Consider the following 21,811-nt stretch of genomic DNA (forward strand, 5'->3'; position numbering starts at 1 on the left):
TGAATTGAGTGTGTTCAATGTTAAATATAAGGTTAAGATCAGTAAGATTTGCCTAATTTTGCATAAGCCATGTCTCCTCAGTCTAAAGGGTTTCACTGGTACCGTTTCCACTGTTGACTTCAGAGCAGTAGTAGACTCAGTTTGTGAAAGCACACAGTGTTTGGGTTGAAACCAGTAATTTGTCGCTGCCCTGAGAGTGCAGTATTACTGATGTCCCAGTGGGGGCAGTGTTTGGCCTTTCTTTGCGTGACATATATACATGATGCTCCCTCTGTCACTGCTAGGAAACGTACTTAATAATTACCTAAATGACTGTGATGAGGAAAATAAAAATGGTTTGGTGTATGTGTGTGTTCAGTGAGTGTAACTGTATGTAGCTAATGTAACATAAACAACAAAAACAGGTACATTATGTGACCTTGGGACTTTTTGTGGTTTCTAATGAATACAAAGCTTTAACGTGGTACATTACATAATAAGACAAATAAATCTCTTGTTTTAAATGATTAGGTAATGAACCAAAAAGTGATCAAACTTTTCCCATGTCATTTTTTTCTTTTTGTGCGTGTGTGCGTCACTGTGGGGGCATGTGTTGGTTCCAGGCGGTGAGGGCTATAGGGTGACAGCCCAGATGGTGCTGGTATGTTGCTGGCGGAGCATGAAGGAAGTGGCCATGCTGCTCGGACAGCTGTGTCAGAGCCTGCCTCTGCACTACACCAATGACAAGGCGCGCACACACCCAGGGCTCATCACAGAGGAACAGGTGAGATCCTGAAGAAATTCAGAAACTGTCACTTTTATTGTTCTTGTCCCAACCACTGACTTTGTGAGACAAACCAGTTTAATTAAAAACTAAGACTAATATAACCATTGCTCACCTGTGTCAGCAGGGATCCTCTGATTCAGTGAATCAGTAACACTGAGACCACGTTTAATACAGTTTCTTCATCATCGTCCTTTTAAAATTCAGCGTTAGCTTCATTCAGTCAGCGCAGGGCACTCGCTCAGTTTGACACAGTGATCCCTGGCCTCATGTTACCTTACATAAAAAGTGATCCCAGTGTGGTACCCAGATTTCAGATGTGGTGCAAAAGGAGCACTGGTTGTGGAAATGGGTATTGGAAGAGAAAAAGTCGGATTGATGCATTCCTACATGTCAGTATGAATTGTGTAAAAATCCACATGAGTCTGCTGTGGTAAACCACTAGTAGAAGGTTACATTTAAAACTAAGATATAAAATAGCCTAAGCTCTGCTCCCTCCACGGTATTTTTTTGTATGACGGTGCCTGTGCACATCTGACATTGGGCTCCTCAAACATCTGCTGCCACCATTCAGCTCTGTCTTGTCGCTATTCTTACTGCTTTAAAAGTCTCGTTTTGGGAATGGGAAGGCTAACAAGGTTAACCAAGCTACAACAGCTGAGCTGTGGCAGTGTGCTGCCGAGGACACGTGCTCCCTCCCCGTCAGTCGCATCAGGAATTGGCGATCTCACACAGTGACGAGCTGATGATGTAAAAAATGTATGCGGCTGCCTGGCCCTGATGTGGATGCTGTTGTTGTCTGCAGCCTCACATACACACACCCACAGACACGTGCTACAAACCCAGTATTCCATGTAAAATGGTGTTATTATTATTATTATTTTTTTACCTGTATGTGTGTATATGTGCTGTAGCGGGGGATAATGTGAATGCACGTGACACCACGCTGGGAGGCTCTTCAATTAGCATCCGCCCTCATTAGCGCCGCGCTTTCATTTGAGGCCCGACCCTGCTGGTTTAAGGGCCACAACGCCCCTCCCTTTCCACTGCATTCCTTCCAAATCACTTCCACCACCAGCAGGAAAACACTGAGTGCTGCAAACAACGCACACAAACACATATACACAGACTGACACACAGACAAACTCACACAGGAATAGCTGTCTGAGTGGTTCAGCATGTGAACGTCCATAATAACAAGGGTACCAGACATAGGCTGTGTTTGTCTGTGTAGGGGGTAATGGGTGTGTTTGTCTGTTGACCATGTATTTGCACTCCTGAGAGAGAGAAAGTAGGAAGTATCATGCTGTACTATGTGCTGAATGTGTGATTTTTCCCTGTTTGTTCAGGGCCACAGTTCTGACTGTCCGGGCTCTTTACCTGCAGCAGCTGGAGAAGGAAAAATTTGATTTATTCAGAGTTTAGGAGCAAACTGTGCATTGTACTGTGTGTTCTCCACCAACTGGACTTCATGTTTTAGTTCCAGTTATTCTTGGGCAATGCTCAGTTGACACTGATCCAGTATTGTGGTCCAACTACAACAGTTTATGTAAAATTGCCCATGTGTATGAGCAGCACTGTTGTGTATTATCATACAGTTCACTGTGTATGCCTTGCAGGTTGGATTGAGCTGAACTGAATCTGTTCTACTTGTGTTTTATGCCCAGTTTGTTCAATAATATCATTGTATATTATCACTTTAAACTTCTCAAAGCATATTCTGCAAATCACATTAAAGGGATAGGTCTACATTTTGAAAAATACATTTAGTGACTTTCTTGTTGCCAGTTGAGAAGACTGATACCAACCTCATGTGATTTTAGTGAATATAAAGTTACAGCCAGCAGCTGGTAAGCTTAATTTATCTAGCTTAGCTTTTTAATGAGTGAACTTCAGAGGTGCTGGTTGGTAGACTGTGTTATACCTTTGGACAGAGCCAGGCAGGGGGAACCTTGTTTCTAGTTTTTGTGCCAAGCCAAGCTAAGCAGTTCCTGCTGGGAGCTTCATATTTACCTTTCAAATATGAGAGTGGTATCTGTCTTCTTGTCCAGCTACTGACAAGAAGGTGAATAGGTGCATTTTCCAAAATGTCAGACTGTACGTTTGCCAACCCAGTAACACAGACAGATAATGCAGGACCAGTCTCTGTACACTTGGTACTGAACAGCAGTGTTTGAAAATAGTATCTGAAGATAGTTTTTGTCAGTGACTTGTTCACTTCAGTAGCATGTTAAATTTTTGCTGCAGTGACTTAATATATCCCTCTGAAACCGATACAATGATGGGTGGAATATGAAGCTGTGTAAAACAGCCAGAGTCGTTTTTAACTGTCACTGACTTGATAATGATGTCACCACCACAATGTCCTGAAGACATAATTGATGGTGATGTCATGGATACCATGTTGTCCACTGTGGTAACTATGGCAATGGGCCTCATTACATAACCGATGATTTAACAAACTCATGCTCAGGACCACGCAGACTGTAGGGGAAAATCTGAACTTCTGTCCTCTGTCTTTACCGCATCTCATTTTCTTTTTTATTCGCATGTCATCAATTCCACACTTTGTGTGTGTGTCTGTACGTGTGTGTGTGTTAGCATTAACAGTCAGTGGGGTGATTCCAGTAGTGTTTGGAAAGTTAGGTCTGGCTAAGTCTGTGTGGACAAAGTCATTCTGCCCTACCGCAGTGATGACATGCATGAGCAAACGTGTGTATAAGTGTGTGTGTGTGCGTGTGTGTGCGTGTGTGTGTGTGTGTGTGTGTGTGTGTGAGAGACCAAAACACGTCTTTTTCCAAAATGTGTGCGAGCTCAACACGTCCTGCAGTCCACGGCCAGCATCCTGTGTTATATCCTTGTTGGCCTGGCAACACTGCAGATGTTTCTGTCACTGGGTGGCACCATGATAGATGCAGTGGTTGTAGGTGGGCATTCATGGTGGTGTTTTGATTTCTTTCTGTCATGACTTTTTGACTTTTAGACATTTTCAGCAACGATGATACATTTGGTTTCCCTTTTTCCTGTTGATGAGCTAAGGAGGGGACAGAGCTGTGAAGAAGGCTGATTGTGTTGTGTTAGAGAAAAAAGGAAGGAGTTTAATATTGGACAAAACACGTTTGTGCATGTGTGTGACAGACCCCTGAAGTAGCTGATCAGCTGGAGTTTGACAGCTCGGATTTTTATTTAGCATAGCTCAACTGGGATCAGTCAGTGCCCTGGTTACAGAGAGGAGAGAGAGTATTTGGCTGCTCTGAAACTAAGAAGGAAACACAGCCACATCCACATCCACACACACTGCTATTAACACAATAGGAACGCTTTGACATAACTCTGTATTTGTTCTCTAGTGGACTATATTTTCTCTGCACCATTTCATTTGAGTGTTCAGATTCTAAAAGTGAATGTGTGCTCCCTGATTTTGAAAAATTCACGTTGATCATATTAACATTTAGAAGATAGAGTATAGTAAAGTACAATAGAAGAATAAGTACAATCATAGCAGACATTTTGATAGTCATAGTAGTTACTCTGTCCTGACAGTGTCGAGACTTTCTACATGACTGAGGAATTCAATTAGAAGATAAAACCTATTACAAGTTAAAATATAAAAATGATTTGACGCTGCTATCTCTATTTTCCATCTGTTATTTAAATTTACATAATTCAGTGACTCATAGTTTCTGAAGTTAAAGCATAAACAGTTCAAGAAATCATGGAACAAAATGGAGACTGAGCTGGTCTTCATCATGTGAAGCTACTGTCTGGTTCTTTTCCTCTGATGAATTTCTGTCCAACCAGTCAGTCTTCCTCTGTCACTTGTCTTTTCTTCTCCATTCTGACAGAAATATACAGGACTACGTCCTAATAATTCATCCGAGGGTGTAGTAACACAGTTTGTTCCAACACTGCCTTCATACAGACAGAGGGTTTCACTCATCAGCCAAACATGGCTCACCTGTAGGAAGTGTCTGCATTAACTTTCAAGGCTTCATTTATTAACCAATTTTGTAATTTCTTAAAAGGCCTGTTTTTACTTTTGATTGACCTTTACCATTTTCTTTTTTTTTTGTTTCTTTTTTACCTTGCACAGTTTGCCGCTGACCTTTACACCATTTAAGATTATTCACTGGACTTGAACTGCTGACATTTCAATTAAAACTGGAAAATGGGCTTGTTCTCAAACTTTTGACCTGTAGTGTGTATGTGTGTATATATTTATATTTAGACTTCCTGGAAGCTTCCTGGAAATAACATGTCAACATGTTCACTTGATGACAGATTAAGTCCGACTGCACTGAACTAGAGTAGAAGAGAATCTTACTTATGCTGCAGTAGAATAATTTGAATCTGACTTTATGGCTTTCTATTGCCTGTACATTTACAAACCAGAACTTCATTGCAGCAACAACAGCAACAAACATTATCAGAGTGCTTTCTAACCCTCTCCTGTCAGGGGAGAAGTTGGCTATTTGGGTCACTGTCACGGCCCAGAGCCATACATGTAATTAAACTTGGGAAACTTCTCTCTCCGCACATGGAAGTTTTTCTGGGAAATGGGCACATTTGCAAACAGGAAGTTGACGTCTAAATAAAGTACCCCCCCCCCCCCCCACACACACACCACCCTGCGCAGGAAGCTTGCTCAGCCCTTTTGAACAGTTACACAGACGGGAACCTTCAGGAGGGAAGCTTGAAATAGGCGAAGCCGCGGGCCGGCTCGGCCCTGCTCAGCACCGCAGCGGTCTGGGCCCCGGCAGCCACGGGCCATCTAACAGTGACTGTCGCTGCCGTTTTTAACCCCGGTGAGGTCAGGCCTGTCCTGGGAGTCCACTCTGGCCACCAATGTGATAAGTCATTGGGCTTGGTACCACTGTGGTCTACTCAGACCATACTTTGGTGTTTAAGTTAGTCCACTTTGGGTCTGCAGGGTCAGTCGAGTTTATTGACCAGTCATGTGGCCAAAACTGGGCTGTCTAAGCCCCACATTTTTGTTGCATTCATTCTTTTTGCAACATTTCCATTTTACACATATTTTTCATTCATTTATTTTGTCTGTTTCAGCACATTCTCCTCCTGTTTTCCTCTTATAAACCCATCTTCATGCATCATCGTTCCTTCGCTGAGTGACATCAGGGTTGGCTGCTGAAGGTTACAGTGACTGGCGTACTCCTAGTTCATCTGCGGGTCTGCGTCTGTGTTAGTTTAGATGTTGTGTCTAACCCCACATCCCCTAAGGGGCCATTGGGATTTTTTTTTTCTCCCTTTTCACACAGGGGTTTTTTGCATCGGGGCCCTTGCCACCCCTCCCTGTGCCCTCCATGCCACCCCTGACTAAGTCGGGGCCTGGCTGCCTCTGTGGTGGCGGTGATACCACAGCCTTAATGACAGGGCACTGGAGCTCTGCGTCCGCCTCGCCCTGCCGCCTCACCTGCAACACACTCACCAGTTTACACACTGCCACAGAAACAGCGCTCAGTTGTGTGTGTATGTGTATAGTTAGAATAATGTTGCTAACACTGTTACTAACTGGATGGTTTTACTGACAGTGGCCATTATGTGGATGTCTCAGCATCCTTATTTGAACACACTTGTCACGCTACTGCCATGCCGCTCTCACGCTTGACATGCTCAATGCTCACTGGCTGAAAACTAAGTGGTGTCTCTAAAACAAGAGCGTAGCCAGTGTTACAGCTTCACTATGCTTGCCAAATAGAGAAAAGGCTGAAGTTGGATTAGGTAATGCAGTTCATCCCTGTATGACTGTCCTTTATACGCCCTACTGCATCTGCTTTCAGTTGGATTTCTTCGAAGAAAATGAGCAGTCTGTATAAATGACAAAGCTGGTTTGGCAAATTGTTCTTTTTACTGCTCTATTCTAGGATTTGATTGGCCATGAGTGGGGTGGGTTTGGGTGGGAGCTCATTGTTTTACATTGCTTTGAGTTTATTGAAAGAATTTAGGTGTGTCATTGTTTAATGTTACAAAATGTTTCACACACAAAGCACAAAGTCTACATGAGTGGCTTTATTTAGGTCTTGGCTCTGAAACGTCACCAGTTTAATTCTGGCTGGGGACATGTCATACCCCACCTGCCCCATTTTAGGTTTTGGACTGTTTTGGTCAGACGAAACAAAGTTTTTGACAATATCACTTAGGGCTGTGTTGTTTTTACTATTGTCTGACATTTTATAAAGAACAGATTTGTAATTAATGAATCAGTAAACCATTTGACAGATTAATTGATATTGAAAGTAGTCATCAAATTGCAATTATATAGTACATCAATTAAAATTATTGATACTAGAAATTTGAAGGGCTTGCGTGTTTGTTCAGTCAAGGTATTGCATAGATTTATTTATATAACATAAAATAAAATGAAATAAAATTTTCTCTCTGCACCTCAATTAAGAAAACAGGTCACCTCACTGTTCAGTCAGTCTACACTGATGCACTGGTGTCTGGCTGCTCTGTAACAATATTCAGGTGGTTTGCAAACTTGCCACTAAGTTCACATGATGTTTTTGATTCCAGTTACATAATTTTGACTTGTGCGACACAAGTTAGATCCATTTCTTGGCTTTAAAGTGATTCATACATAACAGACATACACACACACACACACACAGGCACCTAGAAAGCAGTACTGCTCTTGTTACAGTTCAGTTGCTGATTCCCTCTCTGTCTCTCTCTGTTACAGGTGGAGGGGGTTGGCCTGTACTTCCGTCAGCAGCTCCTGCAGTCCCGTCATCGTGGCGCCTTTGAACTGGCTTATGTGGGCTTTGTACGCCTCACCGACATGCTGTGCAGGTGTGTGTGTTCACATTCAGGGCGAAGGGGCTGAAAGGCAATACTGCTGAATGGCTGTGGGCATTAGCTTCCATCATGACAGTGAACATCGGTGTGCCTTGTAATTAGCGACAGGGCGAGTTCTTTCAGTATCACTCTTCAGATATAATATACTGTAATTACATCAGGGCTGGATAATTGGAATTATTCATCATCTGGTGCCCTCTGGACGGCCAACAGAGATACATGGGCATGAAAAAGACTGAGCTGTGGATAATCGAGTAAGACCATGTGTCAATTCACGAGGCAGTGAATCAGTGGAAATGTTCTATGAATTAAAAAGCTGATAAGTTTTTTCTTTTCCGTAAAATTATGATATGTTATTTAATTAAGGGAACAGCATTTGGGGAAATAATCTTATTTACCTTCTTCCCGAGGGTGAGATAACAGAGCTGGAGTCTGGATAAGGTTAGCCTAGCTTAGCATAAAGACAGGGGAAAACACAGTCTGGATCTGTCTAAAGGGAATTAATCCTCCTCAACAACTCAAAAGCTGAATAATCAACACACAGTTTCTTGTTTGTTTTATATGTACACATTCAGAAATGTAGATGTTATAATTTGCCATCATAGGGTGGGAGTTATGTGTGAACTATTTCTTGTCAAACAACAAGTTATCCACCTGTAAAGCACCTCTGCACAGTATGTCCAGCTGTAGTATGAGTTCCTAGATATGTTACCAAGCACAAGCTTTGGTAGCGACAATGAAAACAAACCTGGCAACATCACCGTGATGACAAGACTTCAGGAAGCTGCACACTGTCACCATACTGGAATGTACTTCAATAGCAAGTTAGGGCCAAATATTAGCCCACTGAGGATATCCCCACCTTTATCTCCAATTAATTCAAAGCTGCTCCTGTACTTAAACTGCACAGTGAACAGTATTAGACTGATGGGGCCTCTGTAGTGACAAGCTTCCAGGGGCAACATTAAACTTGGCTGGAGTCTCACACTCAACTCCACACTTCCCATCACCCCTGCTACTCAAGGAAATAATTCCACAGTTATCCTCCCGAGGGGAAGGGAAAAAAATCACTCTTTTAATTCTGAACAACATGAAAGAATTTCTCACTTTCTTGTACCTCCCTGTTTTCCTCAATGGCAGGCTGTGGAAGACGTCTCTAGCCCTGCGGCAGGTGACGAACCACAAAACCGTCGCAGCAGTGTTGACTTTGAACCACCCAGGGCTGAGCAGTTAAAACAAAACTCACTTGTTTTGTTCTTGTACAGAAACCAGTCTCTCGGTGTGTTGTGTAATGAGGGCGACATTCTCGTGGTTGTGTGGAGGAGTACTGGGAGTGTGTGTGTGTGTGTGTGTTCTGCTCGGAACATGTGTGGATGTGTGTGTTTTCAGGAGGGGAAGAGCAGTGTGTGGATGGTATGCAGGCCGTGTGCTGGGTTATGGGGTGTTGATTGCGGGGTGCTTAACCACGGCCTTTTGATGCTCTGCCTTGGGATCTGGCTCTGGTGTGTTCCACTGTGTTTTCACTCTCTCACTCTGTCTCTTTGTCTCTCTCCTCATTCTTCTCCGTTTTCTCTTCCTTTCGCTCTATATTTTTCTGCACTTTCTCTCTCTTTTTTTTGGACTGACTTCCCTGTTTAGGCTCGTGCATTTATATCAGCAGTTGTTTACAGCAGTGGTTCACAGCCTGTTTTTATCTGAGGTGCGCTGCCAGATGAACTCATGTACCCCTTCATGGACGCCACCTGTTGTGTCCTGAATGTGTTCATTAAAAGTGATTTTAAAGTTTATATTTTTAAGCAGTTACTAATGTTAAAGTGGACGTTGCTACAATTTTTTTCAGATAATTGAACTGTCAATCTTTGGGTTGGTTTGATTAAGTTTGTGTTCACAACGCTGCCATATAGAGGCAGAAGCTCAATGTTTAAATCATTTATCCACTGTCCTTACCTGTTTCAATATTATATCCCCTGCTTTTTGGTAACAGTGTCATCAATTTGTCAGTTACTTTTAGTTTATTAACTTTTTCAACCATCTATTACCAGTTTTTAACTGTTTCTCTCTCCATGAGCTATTTTAACAATAGGAATAGGAAACTGCACAGCTGGGGTATTAAGTATACCCTGGCTGTAAGTCACTGGCTCACAGTATGTACCTCACCACAGTTTGTCAGTGAGGATGTGTGTGTCCTCGCTGTGTCAAGTACTTGTGTGTGCGACGGCGTCCACTGGAGTGTGTGTGGCAGCTCTGCGCCCTCGCTCTGCTCTGCACATTGGATTGTTTTAATTCATCCTCTCCGCTTCTCTGGCTCTTGTTAAACAGCAGCTTCTTACAGAACAGGGCAGAGCGGTTTCTTGTGGGTGTGTGTGTGTTTTCCAGACCTGCTTCAGATCATATTCTTAGGATTTGTTTTAAAAACGCTCGGAGTACCAGATGCCACAGATTCAGAGTGAATGTGTCAGTTTATAGCAGCAGCTTCCTTTGTAACGTCAGCCCCTCCTAAGTAGTTACACATAAGATGGTGGATTTACATTCTATTAGATTTTTTTTTCTTAATAAACGAAGTATGATACATTTGTGGTTGTTGGATGCGACTTCACAGGAATCACAGTGGATGAGATTATTGATGGTGATTTTTCATTTTGCTGGAAACCCTCTGGAATCACTAGCTCAGGGTATTTGAAAGATAATCGAGTGCATTGTGTTTTGCTTCATGATTCATCCGACTCTTTCTCAGCTGTCATTTTATGTCACACATTTTATGGAAACCTACTTTGAGATCCATCTGGTTGTCAAAGTGGATCTAAACAAATATAAAAAATGATTTGCGGTGACGTGCTCATGGTTTGGTGTGTCAGTGGACTGTTTTGTGTTGGGAGAAACATTAGATTTACTGTAAAAGAAGTCACGCAACAGTGTGCTGTATGACTTTCCATCTTGAAAATATGCATACAAAGACAATTAATGAGAATATAAACATTGAAGCTGACAACAATGTGTATATAACATCTTAAGTACTGAAAGGCGACCTAGTGTACAGAATGGATTAGCTGCTATCATGGCTAAAATAACAGGAAAATATAACATGGTATCAAATCAGTAAATATGTAACTTAGTAAATCAACACAAGTAGTTTTATGATTTCATTCATTCGTTATTAGACTACAATACATCTTCATGTGATTCTATGATCACACATGCAAAGAAGGAAGCTCAAGGAAACAAGAAACCTGTTATTTATTCCCTGTGATTTTCTGTGTATGTGTGTGTAAGGAGTGGAAGCCAGGCCCTGCAGCAGCTTCCGGGCCGCTGGCTGTCTGAGGTTCTGGAGGAGGTCAAATCCAGTGACCCGTCGTCCAAGCTGTGTGCCACACGACGCAGCGCTGGAATACCCTTCTACATCCAGGTGTGTGTAAGCATGGTTTCCAAGATTTTGACGTAACAAGCAGTAGTGCTGAGAAGCATCAAAAGGGTGCTTGTAAAGTTTCCATCTTGACGCTGGTCTCACGCTGTTGGTTTCAAGGGCTGGCAAGAGGTTATTGTTTAAATTACAACACTTGAGAACGCAGGAGATGCAGACCTTTGTCAGTAAACAGCACATTCCTCTGATTTAGTTTCTGCAGAGTGTGTGGTGGAGTGATGGTCACATTGGTTCACCGGTGAATCTAACTCTTTCTGGACGCACTGATCCTTTGTTACTCTCCTCAGTTCTGGTTTGTCCTCTCTCCTACCTGACACTGGACTTTCAGTGTGTGTAGTTAAAATATGACTTTAATTTGCAGTTCTGAAGATGAGAAATAAGGAGCATTTGGCAAAATTCAAATGTATGTAATAACACAAGTTTGTGTGATGGTCCAGACTAAAATTTGGTCAAAGTTAAGGTTGTGACGGGACGTGTTGCGTGGACACGGTAAAGGTTATGCTTAGTGAATGAATGTTGGAAAGGTCTCAGAGGTTTAGTGATAGAAACCCTTTGTGTGTATGTGTGTGTTTCTGTTCCTGTTTACTTCTAAAAGCAGTGCAGTCAGCAGTTCTTGGCATGCCACTGGAGCACTCATGCTGGAAGAACATTGACTTTCTTAATCCATCTCTTTTTTTTTTTTTCTCTCACTAACACACTCACATAAACACTCATAACACACACACACACACACACTGTCCTTTCAGTGACCCCTCTTAGTAGTCACCAGTCCCACACACCTTAAACAATGTGCTGTAATCTCTTACTAACCTGCCTTAACACTCGACTGACTCAGTCTGTTATTCAGCCACAGCTCTCCTCCCCGTTTCCTCTGATTACTGATATTAAAACTAGACATGACAAAGTTCATGTTTTATCATAGCAGTAATTTTGGATTGGGGTTGCTCTTTGTTGTGGTCATGTGTACGAGGCGCATGGCTGCACCGCTGACATCACTGACTATCTTCTGTTTTCATGCGTTTCTATGCCAAGCATGTGTGCAGTCTAAAAAAAGGTCTGAAATCTTTGAACTGAATGGATTTATTTTGGTTTTGAAATTGTTTTTGAATTTAATTCCATGTTGTAAAAGTCCTAACTTTAACTTTCTGAAACTGACATTCATGGCAGTGATGGAGTTATCCCTGATTATTTAAGGGATGTTATGGGAATGATCTGCATGTTAAATGCTGTGAACATCATCACCGTTGCCTGGCTGAGCTGACTATTCAAATTAAAACACATGAGAGCCAAAGTAGAAGACACAGTTTAGTGAGAGAATAGAGGAAGAGGAGCATGGCAAAGCATGAGAGAAATCAAAGATGGGTGCCTTAAGATAAGGATGAAGAAAGACGGCGAGATAGAGAAAAGATAAAGGTGAAGGAGGGACAGCCTGACAAAGCGGAGGAAGTCTGGGGAGAAGCAGAAGTCCACACCTTGGCAGAGCTGTGGGCTGCATTCCTGCACACAGAACAACAGAGTCCGGTCCAGGACTCGCTCTCGCCTCATGCCGGTCTGGACCGACCTGGGACAGACTTCACAGGAGCTGGACTAGCTCTCCTCTTCCTCTTACCTTTCTTCATCCCAACCCCCCAAGAGTTCACAGGAGCCAGACTGTGCCTCCTTCTCCTCCTCTTCCTCCTTTCCTCCCTACCTCTGTCTGCCATCTCTCCATCCCTCCCAGGCCTAACTCTTAACCATAACCCAGGCCAGACACACAGCTGGCTCCCATCAGCTCCCACAGTAAGATAACTCCTTTCTCACACAGCAGCCAAGTGCTGTCACCTCCTCGCTCCCACATTCCCAACTCCCACTCCTGGCACATACAAATGATGTCATTCAGTGAAGCCACCAATATAGACAAACTTATGTAATTACAGGCTCTTTGTTACAGGTGAAGATTTTATATGGTGGTTTGCACAATTTGGTTCAGTTTAGCATTTCATCTGCTCCACATCTTTGAGAGCTGACCCTTTGCAGTAATATTGTATTAGTGCACAAACAAAATGAAAATGTGGTGAAAATGCATCTCTGATGAACAGACATATCATCCAGCTTGTTTTTCTTTTTTTGCACTGTTATTTTACTTACTTTATAGCTGTTCTGTTAATGTTTTATTTCCATTTCTGCAGGCTCTGCTCTCCTCGGAGCCCAAGTCGTCCAGTTGCAGTCTGTTGAAGATGACCATGAGAGAGCTGATCGCCCTGGCCTCGCCATCTGCTGACAGGAACACCGACAGCTCCACTGTCCCTCAGGTACGATCATCCAGTACCTCCATGCACGAGTCCTACATGTAGTCAGATCTCACCTGGGACAGCTGTCCCCAACAGACAGAAGTGGCATCATAAGGAGAACTGGTGTAATGGATGCTCTTATATATTTACTTTCGCTCTTCGAGCTAAAATTTTTAGACAGTTTCATTCACTTGTCTTCAGCCAAGCAGCATGAAGAACAGGTTAAGAACTGGATGTGATGAGTTTTGCACTGGATCATCTTAGGTGACGTGAACAAACTATTATCATGGTCACGTGAAGGTTTTGTTGTGTGATCTCTCTAATATGTTTGACAGGTATCATTGTATTTAATGTGATCTGCTGAGTGGTTAAATATTATCTGTTTACCACAGGTCCATGCTCTGAACATCCTCAGGGCTCTGTACAGGGACACTCGTCTGGGGGAAAACATCATCCCCTTCGTCTCAGATGGCATGCAGGCTGCTGTGCTGGGCTTCACCTCTCCCGTCTGGGCAGTGAGTTTCAGTTTCCTTCTTTTTTCTAACTTTTATTCATCATCTCTAATGTGCATCTTAACTTGTCAGAGCAGGTTTAAAATGGTTTTCTCAGACACCTTCCAGGTGTTTTCTGATGCCACTCCATTATATCACACATCTGTATAAAGTAACTCAGTAAAATTCAACAGCACCACAAACTGCAGCCTGCAAAATGACCCTAAAGTTGAATCACCTCTCTGATTATGACCTTCGTGGTGCTGATATTTATTGCAGGGCTGTTGTGTTGAATTGCACAAGTTTTAGCTCACTGGACTTAATTAACTTACCGTCGGTCTGAGGCAGGGAATCGCTGCAAAACTGCCTGGTGCTGAGGAAAATCACTGCTCTCTAATTCCTCTTATGTTACGACAAACAGACATAGACTCTCTCTCTCTCTGTTTTCCTTCCCTCTCATTCCCTGATGTTTTTTTTTCTGTCCCAGGTGAGGAACTCCTCCACTCTTCTTTTCAGCACTCTGATCACAAGGATCTTTGGAGTGAAGAAAGGGAAGGACGAGCACTCAAAAAAGAACAGGTCTGCTTCTTCTCCCTCCCTAATACTGCTTTACTAGTTCAAGTTTACTGTCATGTGCATCAGTGCAGAATGAAAAGCTTATATTTAAATGAGGGAAGTGCAAATCCACAGTCATCAGTCATAAATGAGCACATAAGCTCCAGAAGTTAAAATTACTAGTATGAAAAAAAAAATAGAAAATGAAATGACTTTGATCAAGGGAAGTTCAGTCAGTGGGTTGAGGTTATTCCCCTTATTTCCAGTGCAGCTTCACTGGCTTCAACAGTTTTATAAAAAAATGCAAGTCATCTTCTGCCTGACTATAATTATCCCAGCTGACTGTAATTACTTTTTCCCTCATTTGTTTTAAGATCTAAATTATTTTACTCTCTGATCTTGACTGTCTAAGATAGGAAGTAATAAATCTATTTTTTTTTATAAAACAATAGGGAATTTACAAGAAAGCAAACAATTCAGTATCAACATTCAGAGTTCTCAAAAACAAGGTCAAAGAAGCAGATGTGTATAAGCAGTTGCTATGTTATGCCACCGAGTGGCGCTGTTGTAACAGCACTCCTCCACTTGTCTCAAACCCTCTGCTGTGTTTTGCTTGTGGAGATTCAGCTCTGCTGCTGTACCAGCAACAGGGAGGCAAAGAAAAAGTTCTATCCCAACTGGTCCGCTAATCCTGGTTTCATCTAGGCTGAAAGTACCATCAAGCATTGTATTTGCATTTGTTGCAAATGTATGCCATCAAATTTATGAATACAAACAAAAAGCTATGTGATATTTAATGAAACTTTACATTTAATCACCTCAGAGTCTCTGACTGTCAGAGATTAAACCTATACTGACATGCCTTGTGGTAGCTTTTTTTTTGTTTTTTTTAGATTTAGGTTTAAAGTGTGTGTACACAGGACTCACCTTCCACCTGACCACTCGATTTTTATTTTTCACTTTTTGGAAAAACTGCCACCTGAAAATGGCACGGTTACAGAAAACAAGTGATGATATTCTTACACATTATCAGGAGAAAAGTGTTAAGATTACCAGAAACGTCCATAATCACTAACTAACATATCCAAAATGTTCTGTCTGTCATGCCAATAATAATGTTGCTGGATGATTATCTGCGGCAGTCACATAGCCAGTCAGAATGGGGTCGAGTGATGAATCGGTTTAGAGCTGTAGCTGTCTCCATTGTAGCTGGCAGGACATCGGTTGTCAGTCCTTCTCCGCTGTCAAGGATTTTTTTGAAAATTTGTAGATTGTTTTTCAGATTTCTAGAAAAGAGTCTTAAATTATGAGAGGCTCCCGATGCCTTGTCAAGCAACCATCCAAGGATTTGGAAACCTGGAAAATGAAAATGGTAGCAGACCTGGGTCAAGTGGGGGTTTTTTTCCACATATATTTTATGATTTGTTGTATCCACAGAGGCAGGTTAGGAGGAGTTAAGCACTTGGGATGCGGCAAGTCAGCTCCTTAACATCGGCGTGGCTGTAGACTCTTATGGCACATCCACCTCATATGGGATGGATGGTACAGATGGAGAAGATTCACAAGCAAGCGTTTACGTCATCAAGATGGTTGTGTGGAGTTTGTTGTGAGGGTTAGAAAAACTCTGGACAATATAACACCATATCCTTAAAATTTGTGTCTAATTACATTGAACAACGGTCTTTGGCTGATTTAAGCCTTGTGATGCTAATATAAGATAACCACGTCCTGCCTTCAGCTAAGCTGGGAGAAGATGGTAAACATTATATCTGCTAAACATTAGCGTGTTAGCATTGTCACAGTGAGCGGGTCTATATTGAGCTCTGAAGTGATTTGTTACCCCACAGATAATCCAGGGTAGAGTTTCACATGGCTTTGGGCCCTGATCCAGGAAGGCCAGTCTGGTCCCTTTTACTGTATTTCTATTGGCTGGTTCTCTGAAGGCCTCCGAAAACTCTTCACCAAGCCAAGGCTGCTCCTCTCTCCTAAAAACACAAGTGAAAACAGACGAGATAAACTTGTCTGTTTTTAGTCTGCTGTCCCTCCCTTTGTATAGCTCTGAGTTACCCCCCCTCCTCATGTCTGCTGCTTTCTTTTCTCTCATTACTGCGTGGGGTTATTTTTATATGCATGTGGGAGAGTTTGTGATGAATGAGGAAAAGGACAATGGCTAAGAAAATTGGCCTCACTTGTATTTTAGTTTGACTTAACATTGCCTGGACATGTCAGTACTTCTATGTTACAATCATGACATAATGTTTCAGTTGTCATAAAACTAATTGCATTGACCTGAAATTGGAACAGAATTGTTTGTAAGAAAGCTGCAACTCATTTCTAATTGTCTTTGAGAGTTCGCCTTTTCCACAGTCTGTTGTATGTCTGCTCTCTGTTATTACCATGATTTTACGGTTGTGATCTCTGGCAGCAGAAAATGCTTTTTGACAGCTTGTCCACTCTAATATTTTGGCTGTGTGTGTGTGTCAGGGTCTCTTGGTCCACTGAAGCTGGAGCGTAAACACATTTCCCTCGCGCACCAATCTGTTTGTTTGCAGCATCGCGTGTATTTGTGTGTTTGGAAAGACTGAGCTTCTTGCTGTCTGTGGGAATTTCAGCTGTGTATTTTACATACTTACTTGAATCCCAACATATTGTTTGCTTGTAGATCATCGTGGCACACGGGCCTCTCCTCTCTGTAACTGTACATTGATGCTGAACCAGTATCGCTGTTGAGATAAATGCAACTGTAAACAAAGCTGACACAGTGAAGATTGCTTTCTGCATTCCAACCAACGCCTCCAGCTTTATCTCAAGCCTGCGTCAACGCCTCACTTTGCACCACATGTGCTCTTGGACATGCAGAAATGTCCAAATCCATGTTACTGAGCTGCTTTTGAGCATTGTAGCAAATCTTTGTCTCCACAGAGTGAAGGTTTTTGCTCAGCTGGATTATCAGTGGCACATAATGTATTCAGATCTTTTACTTAAGTTAAAAAAAAAACAAACAACACTGAAGATGCTTCGTCACAAGTATAAGTTTTATATTCCAAATCTTATTTATGTAAAAACACAAAAACATTATTAACAAAATGTACGTAGAGTATAAAATGTAAAAGTACTTATTTTTCAGACGTTAGACTTCATTAGAATGTTAATGTTCATGCTTCAGTGCATAAGTAGTATTTTACTGTTGCAGCTGGTCAATGGCAGCTGGTTCTAACTGCTTTATATACAGTTGAGTAGTTTAGGGAAATTATTTCTGTGAGACAAATGTGATAATGTGATGGGAAAGGAAGAAAAAAAGTTTAATAATGTGGAATTTTTCTCTAATCTTTGCTTTTTTGTGAAATATGGTTTTATTTTAAGACATCCGCCAAAACATTTTCATTAACTAAATGAAACCATCAGAGAAGCTCAGAGGGGAAATGTCTCTTTGGTGGAACTAAAAACAACTCACGGACATCTGAAATGTGTTTTTAGGCACAGTATAATCTGAAAAGTAACTACGGAAGTAATCTTCAATATGGTTTTTGTGCCATTTGCCTTGAAGGTAATGTAGCCCGTATGAGTGTTCACACACAGCTTTGAGTCCACATATACAACCAGGCCTTTTTGTTTACACCCCCTCGTCTCTTCTCTCTCCTCCTCTGTGACCTTTACCCCTTTTACCCCATCTAATCTGCTCCGACACAGCCTCTGACCTTTGTCCTCCAGGCAGCAGAGACTTGTCAGACTGAGAGACTCTCATTAGAGAAAGCAGGGGAGGGCGGGGAGCACACGCTCTTATATAATAACACACAGTCCTGTATTCGCACATGTATACAGTGACAATAAAGTTTATTTTCACTTGTTTTCATATACTGTACATGAGCACATGCAGTTACCCCCACAGGTGATCTGCGGGTCAGGTCACAGGGGGTGAAGTGTGTGTCACATCCATGTTAAAAGAGGTTTTGAAACCTACACGTAAGACTCAGTTGTCTACCATGACAGTGTCTGCTGCTAACTTGAACCAGGTCCAAGTATGTGTGTGTGTTTTTGTGCGTTAGCCCAGAATTAGTGGCAGTCGTGACTGAAACAGTATGCGATCTCTCCAGTCTTGTGATCATGTGCTTGGCAGACCAGACCTCTTCCCTTTAGGAGCAACTTGATTTAGACAGGCAGAGTTAAATAAAAACTTTATTGGCCCTGAGGCTGAATGGCGGTTGCATCAGCGAGACCGCCAGTGTTAAATATAAAGTTTGTCATTTTATTGATAGTTGTGTATGTGTGTGAGCAAATACATAAGCACAAACACACGTGACCGTGGCACATGGCGCAGTATCTGTGCATACACACAAGCGGTGCTGTTGATTTCCAGCTGTAGCAGGGAAAACAAACGTAAAGGCTTGATTTGTTTTAGTGAACAGCATTTGGCACAGGATCGTCTCCTTATCAGAACTTAACAATGTTTGACTGAATTTACTCTCTCCATTATTTCCCCTCCTCTGCCTCTTGCTGTTTCTTATTATGCCACTTTCCCTAAATCTGTTGTTTGGATGTAGAGAGAGGGCTGGTATGTGGAGGAGCATGTTAACTTACTGATGGGCAGACAGAAAGTCTGGCTAAACTCAAATTTAACCAGTATTCACTAGTATTTTTATTTCTGTTCACAGTCTTTAATGAAACCAGTCAGTCATGAAGCTGTCACATGCTTATTATTACTATATAGTTCTTGCTCAACACTTAAACACGATTTTCTGTATGTTGTGTTTCCTCTGTTCCCTTCTCACAGATTTGAAGTAGGCACAGAATAAAGGCATTTTCGTGCAGCCATTGGGATTCAGCAACATTTGAATTGTGATGACAATTGTTGGGCTGATCTGATCACAACACACCCACTCAGTCCAGTTCAGGCAGATTAGCTGAGTTAACTTGTCTTTGACTGCATGTGTTGGATGTGATGGTGAAATACTAACAGCCATGTTTTAGGAGCTTTAGCAGGATATTTTGCAGTTATAAAATAAACTTGTCTGTTCTCTCTTGTGCATAAACTCTAAAGGTGACAGTGTTTTTAAATGACCTCAGAATCATTTTCTGTATTATATTCTTGCTCCTTGATCAGCCGACATAAACAGTGGAGACCACTTTCCTATAATGGACATATCAATATACCATCAGCAGTAAGCTAATATTGGCTGATACATCAGTCAGTCAGTCAGTTTGGGCTGTCACAGCCCTGGCCCTTAATGTTTTGAAGTCTGTCTCTTTTAAGTCTCTTTACTTTACTGAAGTGAAATACTAAATTCCTAAAATACCTCTTTCTAAAAAGATAAAAAAGCACCAACAGTTCTTTAAGTCGGAAAACGTCTGTATAGAACCACTCTCCTAAACAAACAGCCTGTTTAAGAACCCTTAGTTCTTTAGCTATATGCGTAAAGAACTGTGAGATACTCATACTCTCTCTCTCCCTCTGCTTCTCCCCTCAGGATGACGGGCCGAGAGTTTTTCACTCGTTTTCCAGCTCTCTATCCGTTCCTTCTGAACCAGCTGAAAGAGGCGGCAGCCACAGTGGAAAGGTGAGCTGGTTCTCCTTAATCCACAAACGCACACACACACGCACACACACACACACTCCACCTTCAGCCCTTGCCGTGGCTTTTCACACTTCCTTGATCCCATTATGGGTTTTAATTTTAATTTTACTTACGATGAAGCCATACGAGACAGCTGTTTTGTTTTGTTAAGCCGATCAAGCAGTGCTGCTTTGTGCTTTGTGGATTCCTGAAGTAAGTTAGTGCGACTTTTTGTTAGTCCTAAAACTGGATTTTTCTTGAGTGGGAACATAAACTATGAACTCAGCTCTTACCTCTAATCAAGCAGCATTGCCTTTGGATTGAGTCCTCGTCCTTTTTTCACTTGAGTAGTTGACAGACTGTTTACTCAAAGCACAAGACTTTACGACTGAGTAAAGTAAATGTCTTGTTGTGATTTAGTTTTTGGGTTTTTTTTTCAGTAAGGAGTTGAGTCCGCTGAGGTTCATTGGCCTTATCTTTTTCTGCTCAGCCCAAACTCCCTTTTTAAAAGCACTGGAATCGTCCAGCAGCTCCCCAGGCAGCCTTATCTTAATATGTATCCAATTAATTGAATGCTCTTTCAGACCGGCTCTTTCACAATTCCGCTCACTCCCTTCGACCCTTGTTAAAACATTTGCAAATTTCCCACGGAAACAGATCTCAGCCGTCTGAATTCCGTCGTGCATCATGCATCGCGCCACCCAAAGCAGACCAGCCACACCATACTGTGGCAGTGCACAGCAGGACAGGAGGTGGAAGAGCTGCTGTTAGTGGTTTTAAACAGTCTTGTGGAAGCTGCAGTACAAGTGCATTCCCCAAAATAGGTCACAGTATACAAAAGATTATAGAAATGAGATTTGGGACTGTAAGGTTATACTTTAGAGTCCGTGTATATACATTATGCACTATGTAATCCATCCGTTCTACACAAATGCTGTCCCCAAAAATACTGTAGGGAAGATTTATGAATGGAAAACAATCCTGTCTGCACAGATAGTTGAGAGGTCAAAAGTAGTGACATACACACAGTTGGAACCAGTGTTAAAAGTGCACACAAAGCAAAAGATGAAATAAAAACTGACTGTAACGTAGAGAACCTGCAGATAGACGACGTGTTTGGAGCGTGTGCATAGGCAGCACTTTTCAGGCTTGTTGTGTCACAGCTAAAAAAAATATGGAGCATTAAATGCATGTGATAAAATGAATAAAAATAGCTGCCAGAATTAACTCTACTCACTTTCGCTTCCTCATCCATACAAATATGTTCCTGAGAAGGATTAATCATCTTACTATTGCCTTCATCTGTATCTGAATCACTATCTTCCTCCTTCACTGTTAGATGTCACATTTTGCACAGAGCATACGTTTTCTTTGTTTTGGATTTGACCTGTGGGATTTTTTTTTTTTTTGTGCCATCTCATTTATCTCAGACTCTCCATGGCATAGACAGACTGTGTATATTTGTATAATCTGTCACCCTAAACCTAATTTGATTTAGAAAAGAATGTGCTGTAAGCCTGAGCACACACTGAGCATAGAGGTTATGTACTTCTCAGTAACAGAATTCTGTTTGTACTTTTTAGATTCATAAATTAAAAACAAATCTTAACTTTATTATCTCAGTGCAGAAAACTTAACCCAGTTTATCTCTGAAGTTATTTCAGGTCACTACCCACATTTAAACTGTCTTATCTGCTCCTGCCTTCGCTTCCAAAGAAAACAGTTTTCATATCATACTCCAAGTTCTTTTCTCCAATTTCCTAAACAAAGCTGATGATTTATTTGTCTGAGAGCTAACTAAATGGTGAGCTAAAGGTTTAGTTTACTTTAGAGCTTCTTCTGTGTCTCTGCTACTGTGTCCCTTTCACTACTTTCTAAGTGAAGAATAAAAATGCTGAAGGTCGGTGCTCTGTTTCCACTCTCTTTAAAAGATGTAAAACGAAAAT

At 41.8% G+C, this 21,811-nt stretch overlaps 1 protein-coding gene and 1 long non-coding RNA gene across 3 annotated transcripts in view; one reads left to right on the forward strand and one right to left on the reverse strand.

The window, feature by feature from the left end:
* Positions 1-21,811, forward strand: part of thada (THADA armadillo repeat containing) — a 79,405-nt gene that overhangs the window by 7,538 nt on the left and 50,056 nt on the right. For both annotated transcript variants that reach the window (XM_041050509.1, XM_041050510.1), the window contains exons 21-27: positions 603-763; positions 7,464-7,573; positions 10,850-10,982; positions 13,166-13,288; positions 13,660-13,782; positions 14,246-14,337; positions 19,779-19,868. In XM_041050509.1, coding sequence (XP_040906443.1) covers positions 603-763; positions 7,464-7,573; positions 10,850-10,982; positions 13,166-13,288; positions 13,660-13,782; positions 14,246-14,337; positions 19,779-19,868 — 832 coding nt within the window. The remainder of the gene's footprint in view (positions 1-602; positions 764-7,463; positions 7,574-10,849; positions 10,983-13,165; positions 13,289-13,659; positions 13,783-14,245; positions 14,338-19,778; positions 19,869-21,811) is intronic.
* On the reverse strand, positions 16,124-20,266 carry LOC121189995. The gene is made up of 3 exons (XR_005894915.1): positions 20,159-20,266; positions 16,947-17,036; positions 16,124-16,298 (listed from the first exon to the last, which is right to left on the reverse strand). It is a non-coding gene; the product is annotated as an uncharacterized LOC121189995 (long non-coding RNA).

This window comes from Toxotes jaculatrix, chromosome 11, assembly GCF_017976425.1.
Source record: "Toxotes jaculatrix isolate fToxJac2 chromosome 11, fToxJac2.pri, whole genome shotgun sequence".
NCBI classification, from domain to species: domain Eukaryota; kingdom Metazoa; phylum Chordata; class Actinopteri; family Toxotidae; genus Toxotes; species Toxotes jaculatrix.